Below are 13,924 nucleotides of genomic sequence, written 5' to 3' on the forward strand. Positions count from 1 at the left end.
GACATTCTTGGCAACTATCCTTCATAAAAGTTTTCCTAATTGGAATTATCCTCTGTTCTGCCAATACATACGCTACCCCTTGCTTTCCCTGTTTTTCACTGTATTTATCTACACAGGGGTTGTTTTATAAAACAATAATCCTTTTTTAATAATCGAATTTGAACAGGAAGAAGCAATTTAAAAAAAAATTTTTCCTGGGCAAGAATCCTCTATGGGAACCCAGAGTTAGCTTAGTGACCCAAGTTTTACAGTACAAAGCTGGGGAAAGGCAAAAGGGATACATTTATGGGATGTCTTCTGTCCTCTATGCCTTTATAGATGTAGTCAAAGAGATTGGGTCAACGTAGAGAGATTATTGCAGTGATCCTATGTAAAATTAAATTTTTAAAAAATTCAGCAGTGTGAGTGAGTCAATGAGAACGTTTCCCTGGGAAGCAGAATTTAGAGTATGAATATTACCACTAAAATAAAAGAAAGGTGTGCCCGGAGGACAGTGTGCTTGCTGTGCTCTCAAGACTGAACTCTCACTCTCTGTATTTCAGCTCAAAATGACGGACACTTGGGACAGTCAGGAAAGTAACAGAGTTTTATTATTTATTCAATGAGGAAGTTCTAAAAGTTCTTTCTAAGATTCTGCTTATGTCAATGGAGACAGCTAATTCCTGGCTCTTCATACTCCAGGTCTGCTTTTTCTATTCCTATTGGTGTCTCCTATACTTTAAAGCATAGGGAAATGAATCAAATGGACTCAAACCCATTTTAAGCAGTTTTTCTACAGCAAAAATTTTGAAAGTGTAATAAGATATGCTTAGAGAAAGTACTTTTCTTTTTTTAAAGATTTTATTTATTTGACAGAGAGAGATAGAGAGAGAGCAAGAAAGGGAACACAAGCAGGGGGAGTGCAGAGGGAGAAGCGGACTCCCCACTGAGCAGAGAGACTAATGCAGGGCTCAATCCCAGAACCTTGCAACCATGACCTGAACTGAAGACAGACACTTAATGACTGAGCCACCTAGGTGCCCTGAAAGTATGTTTTTAACTTATTAAAGATTCTAACTTAACCACATTCATAACTTTGGGTAAATAATTCAGCCTGGAATGAAGGACAATTTTCTATAGAATAACTTAGGCTTGGGACTGCCTCCAAATTAAACTCATATTTAATTAGCATAAACAGAAAATTAAAAGTTTTTATTCTTAAATAAAAAACAATTTGTAAATTTGTCTTGGTAAATTCTGTATGTCTTTTTATGAATGCAACACACTGGCTTACCTCTACTATCTTCAAAATATAATTATGACCAGGAATGAAAACCAAAGAAAATGAGGCAAAGATGGAAGAAGGAAAGAGGAAAGGAAGCAGGGAGAAATGTTGATTTATTTTTCGTGGGGTTTTTGGAATCCAAGATGATCATGCTTACATGAGCCATTCTGGATTACAAGTTTCCCAAGGATGTCTTGCTTCAATCAGGAGAGAACAAAACAAAGTGTAGAACCCATTCATTCACCTGAGTGCTGGCGGTGATGATTTTCATGCTAAGCTAAATCTCTGATGGGAAGGGATAGACTAGCTGTCTAGTTACACCTGACAGGTCAAGTCCTCAGTTAAAACACATTGTGAAGATGACTAAAATTGGAGATGTTCTAGAAGTTGGATGACTTAAGACACGAATCATCCCTGAAAAATTTAGGTTACACATTAAGCTCTTCATCCTGTTGAAACTGGAACAAAGAGAAACAATTTGGATACCACCTGCATAATACCTGGTTTTGCATGAGAAACAGTCTTTTCTGCTTTTGCTATGTCTTGTTCTGAAAGCAATAATAAAAAAAACTTTTCAGATGTTTAGAAGCTTTGTAAGTTAACGTATGGTGGTTTTTTTTTTTTTTCTGTTTCATAGGCTAGTTATTTATTAAGCAGAAAATAACAGACAGATTTCAACAAATGTGTCCATGGAGAAAAACTGTTTCTAAATTTTCATGTCATTTTAATTTGTATGAAAAAACCTGAAGGTTTTGGTTGCATGAAACAATATACCAAGAATTCTTATTTACATTTAAGCACTTATAATTCCAAAGCATAGGCTGTAATAAAGCATAAATGCCAAAGTAGAGATGGCAAATATACATTACTGAAATTATTTAAAATTTTCTTGTGAAGATTTATTTTGACAAGATGAAATTAATATATAGATACCATGTATTTGAGTATTTTTTCAGATGAAGTTCAAAAGGAAACATTCATTATGAAAAAAATAAACTCAATCAAATTACATGCAAAATTGTGGTATTTTATAATAACAACTAAAAGTTTTAAATGGCATTAGGCCTAAGTAGAAGTTTTAAATGGTGTGTGGCTTCTGGTTTTAAAAAAAATGTAAGGAAAATGCAAAATGTTTCCATCTGGTAACATTCATCTGCAGGAAAAAAAAAAAAAACAAAAAAACCCAAAAATAAAAAAAAGGAAGTCAGGAAAATAAATCATTAGGTAGTTCTTAGGGAGTGTCTGGCTGTCTCAGTCCAAAGAGTATGACTCTTGATTTCTGGGTCATGATTTTGAGCCTCATGTTGGGTGTAGACATTATTTAAATAAATAAATAATTTAAAAAATAAATAAAAATTAAAAAAAAATAAGACAATAGGCATGTATAAGCTTTGATACATTAAAAATATGTTATTTATAAGAGCAACTAGAATCTAGCTTATGATCAGTTGCTAGGTATGCTTTGGTGAGAATTAAAGGAGCAAGATAGTATGGTCCATACACCTTAACTTGGATTCTTGAATTTGTTGATATTGAGGAATTCTGCTGTGTAATTTTTTATAGTGAAGAAATAGTTTCCATAGAGCCTGAGGGTTTTTTTTAACTTGCCTCAGGTCAGTATCTAGTTGGTACCAGAGCAAGGACTTAAACACTAAATAGCAATGTAAACTTGGAAAGATCATCCTGATTTTAGCTCAACGTTACCTCTTAATAAAATGATTGTTAGTCTGGAACAATATCTTAGTGGGAGTTTTGAGTAAATCAGACATGGGCAGAATCCTAGCTCCAACATTTATTAGCTTGAAAATCTTGGAAAAATAACTTATTTTCTGAAATTAGTCTATTGAACAGTTTCCACAGACATTAAATATTAATAGTAATTGTCCTATTGCATGTCTCTCATAATGGTATATTAGAAATAAAAATAGATAGTATGCTATGTCTAAACTCATAATAGATGCTTAGTAAGTTCTTGTCCTTTTTCTCTTCAAATCCCAGTAGCCTTTGATTCTGTGATTTTATAACTCTGCTATGTCATTGGAAATAAGTCTACAAATTAAATATGATCACACTAGGGTTTTAAGGACTCCAAGAGATGTCTCCTGAAACCTAGAGTGTGTGCTGCAGTCCATTAAAAAATATATTCTAGATGTTCTCACTTACAGAATATCCCTGTTCTCAGCTAGTCCAGTCCTATAAAAGCATATTTAGCTGCAAAGTAGGAAAAATAATGAGGCTCTGGGAGACTGTAAATCTCCAGTGGTGAGTGGTAAGCCTTTTTTAGTTCCAAAACGAAGGCAATATCAGTTCTGTATCTATTTGAGAATAAAAAATATTTTTACCTGATTTTGCTTCCTTTTTAACTTGTGACTCTAAAGGGAAAACAAAAAGCAGAAATTTCATAATCTGGAAAAATAAACTAAAGCATAAACTCATTTCTGGAAATTATATTATTTTGCTTACCATAATTAAAAAGGCAGAATTTTATTAAAAATTATTTCAGTTTCCTGCTGGTTTGTTAGTGCTGGTCTATTAAACACGCAATAGTTAATTTCATGCAGTGTACTTATCTGCCATTAAGCTGTTTCTACTGCTAATTGATTTTAAGTTGAATTTTCTATGTTTCCTTAAGACGATTATTGTGGAGTATAGTTTCAGTGTCAATGTAAATGATTTGATGGCAAGAATAAGAAGAGTAACTTTGAAATATATTTCAGTGAGTACTCATATGAGTTAGAAATTTAGACACATAGTGTTATGGCTTGAATTGTATCCCACAAAAAGCTATGTCAAATTCCTTACTTGACATACCTCAGAACATGATCTTTTTTGGAAATAGGGTTGTTGTAGATGTGATTAATTAAGGTGAGACAAGGTAAGAGCAGGTCCTTAATTAAGGACCCTTAATGGGTCGTTAATTAATCCAATCTGGCTGGTGTCCTTATAAGGACAGGAAAAGAGAGACAGAAATAGAAATACAGAGGGAGAAGATGCCTATGCGACGATAGAGATAGAGCTTGGGGTGATGGATCTACAAGCCAACAAACTTCAAGGATCATTCACAAACACCAGAAGCAAGAAGAAACTGGGGAAGATTCTCTTCCACGTGTTTCAAAAGGACCATGGCTCTGCTGACAATGTGACTTTGGGCTTTGAGTCTCTAGAACTGTGTGAGAGTAAATGTTTGTTGTTTTCAGCTATCCAGTTTGTGGCACTTTATTCCAGCTACCCAGGGAAACTAATAGATTTGATACCAAGAGATGGGGTGCTACTGTAACAAATACACATGCATGCAAAAGTGCCTTTGGAATTGGCTGATGAGTAGAGGCTGGAATATTTTTGAGACACTTGATAGAGAAACAAACAAACAAACTAGCAAACCCTACATTGCCTTGAAAAGGATACTGGCAGCAATATTGACAAAGTCTATTCTGCTGAGAACTTAAGAAAGTATTAAGGAGAGCTATAAAGAAAGTTTCTGACAATTTAGAAAATATATATACCCTCATCAAATATATATATCAACAAATCGTTGCTGGAAATAGGAATGTTAAATGTGCTTCTGGTGAGGTCTCAGAAGGAAATGTGGAACATGTTATTGGGTCGTGTGTGGGTGATTTTTGTTATAAAGTAGCAAATAACTTGTTTGAATTGTGTTCCTCAGTTGGGTGACAGTGGAACCACGACACATAGGGTCAATGAAGTTGAAACTAGCAGAAGCTTTGAAACTTGTTTTTCAAAGAATGGTTTCTCCTAGTTAGCTATTTTGTTTTTCAGACTCCACTAACAAATCCACTAGCTGTCTGAATAGAGGCCTGGACTCAAGGTCAACTTGTAAGTTTCCAGCCTATGAATAAGCAAGGCTCTGAACTTCTTCCTCAGATAACAAGCCTAAGACTCCATCCAAGTTATACCAGCACTCAGAGCTTGCCCACAGTTCTTTTTCCTCATCCTAAGAGGGCCTCCTAATATCAAAGGCTGAACTTTGCCTTGTTCTGGTGTTGTCTCCACCCCAAGGTGAACATGAGATGGATGCTACATATATGTTTGCTCAGTGCATATGCTCCAGCTTCCCTCACGAATAATCATAACTTTCCCCATCCTCTTCATCAATATGTATGTAATCTTCCACCCTGAATTTCCCCTTTAAAACCTCCTGCTTCTTAACTAGGAAACTGGGAGATGGTCTTTGGACCTCAGTCTACCATCTCTCCAGCCCCTTGAATAAAGCAAACTTTCCTTTGCAACCAACATTTTTTTCTGGGGTATTGGCTTTCAAGTTGTGAGCGCTGAACTTGGGTTTCAATAAGAGAAGGTAGAATTTTTAAGTGAAGAACATGGATATTTAGCCAAAGAAATTTCCAAGTAAAGTGTGGAAGGTGCAGCCTGATTTTTCCTTGCTGCTTATCATAAAATGTGAAAGGGAAAATAAATTTAGGAGTGAACTGTTAAGCAAAAGGAATAAGTACTTGATGATTTGGAAAATTCTCCACCTATCCAGACATGCGCCCCAGACACAGGGCCAAGAGAGTGGCTGGACAAACTTGCAGATCCAATCTGCCACCTCAGCAGAAGGCAGGAATGGAGATGTAGTTGATGAGGAAGGATCTGTGGAGGACCCTCCTGTCCAATGGCTTGGATGATCCTGAATTGAATGTAGAACTGGTCATGTTTTTGAGAATTCCATACAAGTAAAAATAATGCTGCCTGACAGAAACAAAACGAAGGAATAACAAGTCTTAAGAGCAGAGTCACAGATTCAAAAACCTGGGTTGATGGGAACTCCTTGGGTAGAGAGGTCAGGGCTGCCACCCAGGTGAGCTAGAAAGGGAGACCCATCCCACTACCAGGCCCAGAAGACCGTGTATTCAGCCAAAGAGGATATTCTCAGGTCCTGACATCTAATGGAATTTTCCCTGCTATGTTTTGGATTTACTTGGGACCCATAATCCCTTCTTTTCCTTTTTTTTTTTTTTTTTTCCCCTTTTAAAATAGGAATGTCTATCCTAGCCTGACCCACTGTTTTATTTTGGAAGCAGATAATTTGTTTTCTGATTTTGCAGATGGAGAGGAATTTTCTGCAAGAAGAATCATACCCTGGGTTTCACCCAAAAATGTTTAAGATAATGAGATTTGGGACTTTGAATTGATGAACTGTTGAACTTAGTTGTTGCTAAAATGGTTATGACTTCAAGGGATGTTGGAATGAGCTGTATGTAAGTGAAGGACATGCATTTGAGGGGGACCAGAGGATAGGCCTTTACGGGTTGAATTGTGTCCTCCCAAAAGGTAGGCTGAAATCCAACCCCAGTACCTCAAAATGTGACCTGACTGGGAAATAGGGTCTTTATAAGTGTAATTAGTTAAGATGTAGTTATATGGGAGTAGGCTGGGTCCTTAATCTAAAATGACTGGTGTTCTTACAACAAGAGGAGAAAAGACACAGCGAAAGACACAAAGAAGAAGATGTCCATGGAATGATAGAGGCTGAGATTGGAACAATACAATTTCAGGCCAAGGAACCCCAAGAATTGCTCACAAAGACCAGAAGCCAGAGGAGGCAGGGAAGGGTTCTTCCTCACAAGTTCAAGGGAATAATGGCCCTGCTGACACCTTGGTTTCAGACTTCTCCCTTCTAGAACTGTGAGAGAGTACATTTCTGCTGTACTGTAATAACCAATTTTCTGGTATTTTATTTTTTTAGAACAGCCCTATAACACTAATAGTTGGGAAACACGAACCAAAGTTTTGACTGTTTTGAGAATCAGATTACTCCGTGTTCTTTTAAAAAAAAGTTTCTATTGCATACTGTAGCCCTCAGAAATATTTGTCTCATTCAGGAGCTCCCAAAAAACCAGAAAAACAAGAGGAGCTGTTTTTCTGACAGGATTTTGTGTCCTACAGGAATCAGCAAAACTAAGGGGTTCTGTGGGACTCAATTCAATTAATCAATTGCTTCTTCTGAACCAGATCAAATTCTCTCAGCAGTTTCTCCTTTGTGAGTAGAATTTTTTCTAGGAAAAGGTGGTATAGATAAATATTATGTTCATCTTATTTTAAAGAGTTGATAAAGGATAATATTTTTATATAGTATTTGCACTAGGACACAACATTAGCAAAGAGGTAATATGCTACTCAGTATAAATGTGGAATGCAAGTATGAATCTATACATAAAATATACATACCTGGTTTCTCTTCCTTTTTTACTTGTGGCTCTAAAAATATAGGTGAACATTAATAATGATGATTATATAAAGATATTTCTGTGCTCATGCATATTTCTTTTTACATATTATTCATTGTTTTTTAATCTGCCACATTTTCTTCTTTTTATAAATGCAGTAAATTGATACAAACAGACAAATAAAGGTTCTCATTATCAATCACAGTAAAAATTATTTTAAGATAAAATGAAAATGTTAATTAAGAGTTATATGAGAAGTTAACAAAAGGTATTGTTTTATACCTTCGGTGAACAAAGGTTAAAGGAAAATTTTAGCACAGCATGTTCTCAGAAACACAAAGGATATTAGACATACAAAAGGTATTAGAAATATGAGGATTTAAAGCACATTGTCTACACAAAATAGTTAAGCTTTTGGCTTTAAGCAAAATACTCAACTATGAAATCAGGGGATGAGTAAAAGCATGCATTTAAGATTTATTTTATTTATTTTTTGGCATCCACATAACATACGTGGAGTCCTAGGCTTGACTTCTTTGCCTAGAAAAAGTTTTAAAATGATTAAATATCAGGTCAGTAAATTGTTATTGAATTGACATTGAATATGATAGAATATTATGTATTTGAAAATCAAAATAAAACAATAAACTCCAACTACTTTTCTTTATTTAAATTCTACAGGATATGTAATTTAATGTCTACACAAAATCACTAATTAAAAAATCATTTTTGAATAATAAAACTCTTAGTTTAATTTTATTGCACCATTAACAATAATTTGCTTGCAAACTCTTGTGTGTGCAATGTTAACTTTTAAATCTAATATTAAAATAGAACACATAATTTTATTTTGAAAAATTACTTCTAATCCTTTAATAATGAAGATAAAAAAATATAAGACATACTATTTTCTTTTCCATTAATATTATTAATGTTATTGGTCCCAGTATAATATACTAAAAATGAATGCTACTGAATTTGAAACTCCAGATGACTAGAAATATATGCTTTTATTGCTTGTTGGATCCCTAGTAAGGATTGGCAAATTTTTTATGAAAGACCAGATAGGGACGCCTGGGTGGCTCAGTGGGTTAAGCCTCTTACCTTCGGCTCAGGTCATGATTCAGGGTCCTGGGATGGAGCCCCACATGGGGCTCTCTGCTCAGCAGGGAGCCTGCTTCCCCCACCCCCTCTGCCTGCCTCTCTGCCTACTTGTGATTTCTCTCTCTGTCAAATAAATAAATAAATAAAATCTTTAAAAAAAAAAAAAAAAAAGACCAGATAGTGTATATTTTTAACTTTAGGCCATGTGATTTCTTTCACAACTATTCAGCTCTGCTGCTGTAACACAGAAGCAACCATCAACAATATGTAATGAATAGGCATAGTGTAAAGCTGTTGTCAACCTCTGCCATCTCCATAGTGAGTTTTAATTTTCCTTATTTTTTTATCTCAACAAAGATTTCAACAGTAAACAAAAGCATCTTCCTTCTATCTATATTCCTTTATAAATATCATCCAGTACCTTTCCAGCATTGTTCTACTCAGCTTTTTGGAAATGTCATCTCTATTTGCTTTTTCTACTTCCTGACCCCCATTTAATTAATCACTAAAATCTAGCTTCAATTTCCACCATTTTATTTATCAGGTCTCTCTAGTCATCAGTTCTGCCCCCACCCGGACCGCCCCACTTGCCAATACAATAGATAAACTAACTTCATCAATCACTTTTTCCTTTTTAAATTCCCATTCACTTGACTTATTCTGATTAGTCCTCACACTTAAAACTATAGAAAGCAGACAAAAGTGTAAAACACTGGCTTTAAAGATATTGGACATAAACAATAAAGGACAGTTATTTTTAAGTGATGGGAAAAAAATGAGGTCTGTCCTATGATTGTCCCAGCTTAATGCCTTAAGAGAATTATAAGGCTTTAGTGCAGGAATGGAGCTAAATTGATGAGATGGAGCTGGGAGTCTGGAAAGCCAAGACAGCTAGAGATCACAGGTCAGAGTCATGTAAAGTAGAGAGCTGCAAAGAAAAAAAGAGATAAAGTTTTGGGGATTTGTGAAAGACCCCTTAAATCTTCACATGAGCATTGGCCAGCATAGGTTTACAAGGAAACTACTTGAAGGCAGAGAATGAAACAATACTGTAGTTCTTTACAGTAAGGATTGATGTTGGGTAGTGTCCATCTTCCAAGTTTGATCTTGAATTCCAGTATTGTGTTGATTGCTGTGAGTTATTTTTTTCCATTCCACATAAGTTTTAGAATCAACTTTTCAGCATTCACAAAATAATTTGCTGGGATTTTGATGGAAATTGCATTGAATCTATAGATCAACTTGGGAGCAACTGACATCTTAACAACATTGAATCTTCTACTTCCCAAACTTGCAATATCTCACAATTTATGCAGAGGTTTTGATTTTTAACTTTTTTTTTTTCATGGGGGTTTTGTTCTCTTCACTTTTTATTTGGCTACCCTCTACTTAGGCCTCAGCTCAACCATTTCTTTTTCAAAAAGCCTTTTATCTAAAGTGGTTGGGCTGCATTCCCTTTTATGCACCAATATGATTTTTTAGAACTTTTGATCATTGTTAATCACAATCTACTATATATATTAACTTGAATGAATACCTTCCCTTCTAGCCTGAGATATCTGAAAACAGATAATGTTTATTCATCACTGAATCCAAGGAACTGGTACAATACCCAATACATGATTATATAGTGTGCACTCAATTATAGTTTTTCACTAGGTAAATAAATGAAATAATTAATGAGAACAGGAGAAGATAAAAAAGATGGAGAAATGAGTCAAGAAAAATGAAGTTAGGGAAATGTATGAGTTCAGGAATTACATTAGAACACAAAATGCATGTTAAAATTACTACATATTTCCTTGGACTTGGCATAACAATCCATCTCTAGTACTAGCTTTCTAGTACTCAGACAAGGATAAAAGGTGCAATCAGTTATAAAATTCAAAATATGTTAAAACATAAATAAGTTTTTAAGGAGAATTCCTGGCATAGCAATTCGTGGTACTGTTACCTGAGATAAATTTGTTTCATGTGTTCTCGGGGGGGAAAAAAATAGTATAATGTAGCATAATGTAATAAATAACATCTTTTAAAAAATCCCTACCATAAATATGTAACAGTTTTTACAAGATTCCACCCTCTGCTCTCCTATGGACCAATTATACTATACCAAGCACACTCTAATAAGAGAAATGTTATTTTGGGCCTAATCAGTACGGCTTAAGTGTATAGCAATGTACTCTGACTAAATGCAAGCATAAAAGCACAGTTACATTAAAATCACAAACACGCAGAAATTGTATGCAAATATAAGGTTGTTCAATTATGCACTTGAAGCCAAGCCAACTTAAGAAAATCTTCACTTGTAAGTTCTACTCATTCCCATAATCAGGTTGTGATAAATACTGGACAACTATTAATTCCACGAAGCTGTTTAATTAGAGATCATGAACAGAGGGAGGGGCAGAGGGAGAAACAGACTCCCCCCTGAGCAGGGAGCCCAACATGGGACTAGTTCCCAGGCCCCTGAGATCATGACCTGAGCCAAAGGCAGACGCTTAACTGACTGAGCCACTCAGGTACCCTCAGGGTTGTTTTTTACATATATATACATATATGTGTGTGTGTGTGTGTGTGTACGTTAAAAATATATATATAGGGGCGCCTGGGTGGCTCAGTGGGTTAAGCCTCTACCTTCGGCTCAGGTCATGATCTCAGGATCCTGGGATCGAGCCCCACATTGGGCTCTCTGCTCAGCAGGGAGCCTGCTTCCCCCTCTCTCTCTGCTTGCCTCTCTGCCTACTTGTGATCTCTCTCTCTCTTAAATAAATAAATACAATCTTTAAAAAAAAAATATATATATATATACATATTTTTTCAAGTCAATTTCAGTTGCTGCTTATGTTGTCTTTCTAATTATTCTACTTTTCTCTTTACATTCTGCCTTATGTATTTCATTGTGTTCCCCCAAAAGTTATGTCGAAGTCCTAAGGCTCAGTACCTTGTGAATGTGACCTTATTTAGAAATAGGGTTTTTACAGATAACATGAAGATGCTGTCATTAGGTAGGATGGGTCCTAATCTAGTATGACTGGACTTCTTATAAGAGGAGCAGAAGAGACTCAGAAACGGACATGCAGAGAGAGAGGGAAGATAATGTGAAGACCCAGAGGGAGAATACCATGTAATAACAGAGGTGGAGATTTGAATGATTATTCTTCAAGCCAAAGAACACCAAGGTCTGCTGGCAATTCCAGAAGCTATGGGAAAGGTATGGAACAGATTCTCCTCCAGACCTTCAAAGAGACGATGGCCCTGCCTACACTTGGTTTTTGGACTTCTGTCTCTAGAATGATGAGATAATAAATTTCTGTTATTTCAAGTCACCCAATTTGTGGTACTTGTTACCACAGCCCTAGGAAACAGATACACTATGCCAGTACGTTAGTCCAGCCCACCACTGCTTCTCCCCATAATCCCCATGAACACCCAACCTGACCATGAAAACATAGGCTTCCTCCCCTCACTCTTCTTTCAACATTGGAGCCGGATTTTCCAGAATGCATGTGCAATCATTTCATATATCACATCTCAGCCTATAGCATGGACCGTCTTTGTGAACTCCAGCTGCCTCTGCCTGGTCTGTGAGGTTATTAATGAATCAAATCTCTGTATCTCAACACCCTCTTCTCTCTCTTCACCATTTTGTACTCTACACTCAAGACATACTGAAGTATTGTGTTTCTAAACACTCTCTTAGGGTGTCTTTTGTCTCTGGGCTGTCTTTTCTGTTGATCTCCCTGTCTAGAACATTCTTCCTCTTTTTAATCTGGCTGAATCTCATTTATTATTCAGATATTATCCAAAAAACAAGCTACTCTATATAGCTTCCCCTTAATCTCTCAGACTGATTTGGGTGCACCTTTCATATTCCAATAGTATTCTCTCTCTTTATATATATTTTAACACTAATAATACTGTATTGATGTGTGTTTACTTGATTATCTCCTCCAATATCCTATAACTTCCATATAAACAAGAATTATAGTGCTTTGAAAGCTTAGCATGGTTCCTGAAATATTGGAATTTATCAATAAATGAATCAACTAAATTAAGTGAATATCTACTATGCAAATATTCTATACCCACAACTGAGTGCAAATCAGGACTGCAAGCCTCTCATCAGAAGCCTGCTAGGGCACATGCCTCATTATGAGGCTATGAGACCATTGCTGCTGCCAGGTTAGAGGCTGACCTAAGGAAGGACCATTATTGGGTTATAAATGGGTAAATTAGCTAAGGGAACAAACTTACACATTCTAGAAAAGATACCTTAAACGTGAAAAAAAAGTAACTGGATATAACCAAATGTACAGTCTGCAAAGTCCTAATAAATGGAATTGCTACCTTTAAGTCACACCTCATTTGACATTCTCTTCAAGATTAACTTGTTACTTCTAAATAATTGAGGTGAATGCAGTAAAAGTTATTTACTGATAATCCTATTAAATATTGTATGGGATGTGAAATAATAAATCTTAAATTATTCATGCAATGATTAGGTAACAGTTCCAATTGCTCCTGATATCCAACTCTAGGTCATGACCCTAGCTATGTCATCTTCAGGAGTCACATATGTTTTCTATGTTTTCTATAATAAAGAACAAGTGTGCCTTCCTCAATGGGTATCAATTCCTTAAGATACAAGCAAAAACAAACAACAAAACAACAAAAACAAAGAAAAGAAGAGCAATACACATCCCTGTGTTATGCTATTGGATATTATATTTTCTGATGTATCTAATTACTATTTGATCAGAAATAAAGTATTTCTGACACAGTAATATATTATTATCTAATATACCAATAAATGTTTTTGTACAGAATTTGACCCTCAAAGAAATATTAACGGTCAAGTTTTATGTATGCATCAATAGCCAAGGGTTTATATTGAACACAGATCTATGTAGCTTAGTGTAATAACAATTCTGGGTCAAGAAATGGGCCAGAGTAATGTCAATAAAGACTTTTAAATGATCTGCATTATAACATATTTTTCTCTAAGTTGATAAATTATTAACATTGATCAATAATGGAATAATTTCAGGGGTGCCTGGGTGGCTCAGTGGGTTAGAGCCTCTGCCTTTCAGCTCGGGTCATGATCCCAGGGTTCTGGGATCGAGCCCCACATCGGGCTCTCTGCTCAGCGGGGAGTCTGCTTTCTCCTCTCTCTCTGCCTGCCTCTCTGCCTACTTGTGATTTCTGTCTGTCAAATAAATAAATAAAATTAAAAAAAATAATGGAATAATTTCATTAAAAGACTTTTTAAAAATATTTTATTTATTTATTTATTTAACACAGAGAGAGTAGGGAGAGAGCACAAGCAGGGCGAGATGCTGGCAGAGGGAGAGAGAGAAGCAGGCTCCCA

The 13,924-nt window shown here is 35.7% G+C and overlaps 1 protein-coding gene across 1 annotated transcript in view; it reads right to left on the reverse strand.

Annotated features, from left to right (window-relative positions):
• TRDN (triadin) overlaps positions 1-13,924 on the reverse strand; it is a 391,390-nt gene that overhangs the window by 42,639 nt on the left and 334,827 nt on the right. The window contains exons 24-27 of the mRNA XM_032862438.1: positions 7,963-7,989; positions 7,451-7,480; positions 3,607-3,636; positions 1,765-1,812 (exon numbers count right to left, since the gene is read on the reverse strand). Of these exons, the coding sequence (XP_032718329.1) occupies positions 1,765-1,812; positions 3,607-3,636; positions 7,451-7,480; positions 7,963-7,989 (135 nt within the window). The remainder of the gene's footprint in view (positions 1-1,764; positions 1,813-3,606; positions 3,637-7,450; positions 7,481-7,962; positions 7,990-13,924) is intronic.

The sequence above is a fragment of the Lontra canadensis genome, unplaced genomic scaffold (assembly GCF_010015895.1).
Source record: "Lontra canadensis isolate GAN:19392208 unplaced genomic scaffold, GSC_riverotter_1.0 scaffold23, whole genome shotgun sequence".
Lineage (NCBI taxonomy): Eukaryota > Metazoa > Chordata > Mammalia > Carnivora > Mustelidae > Lontra > Lontra canadensis.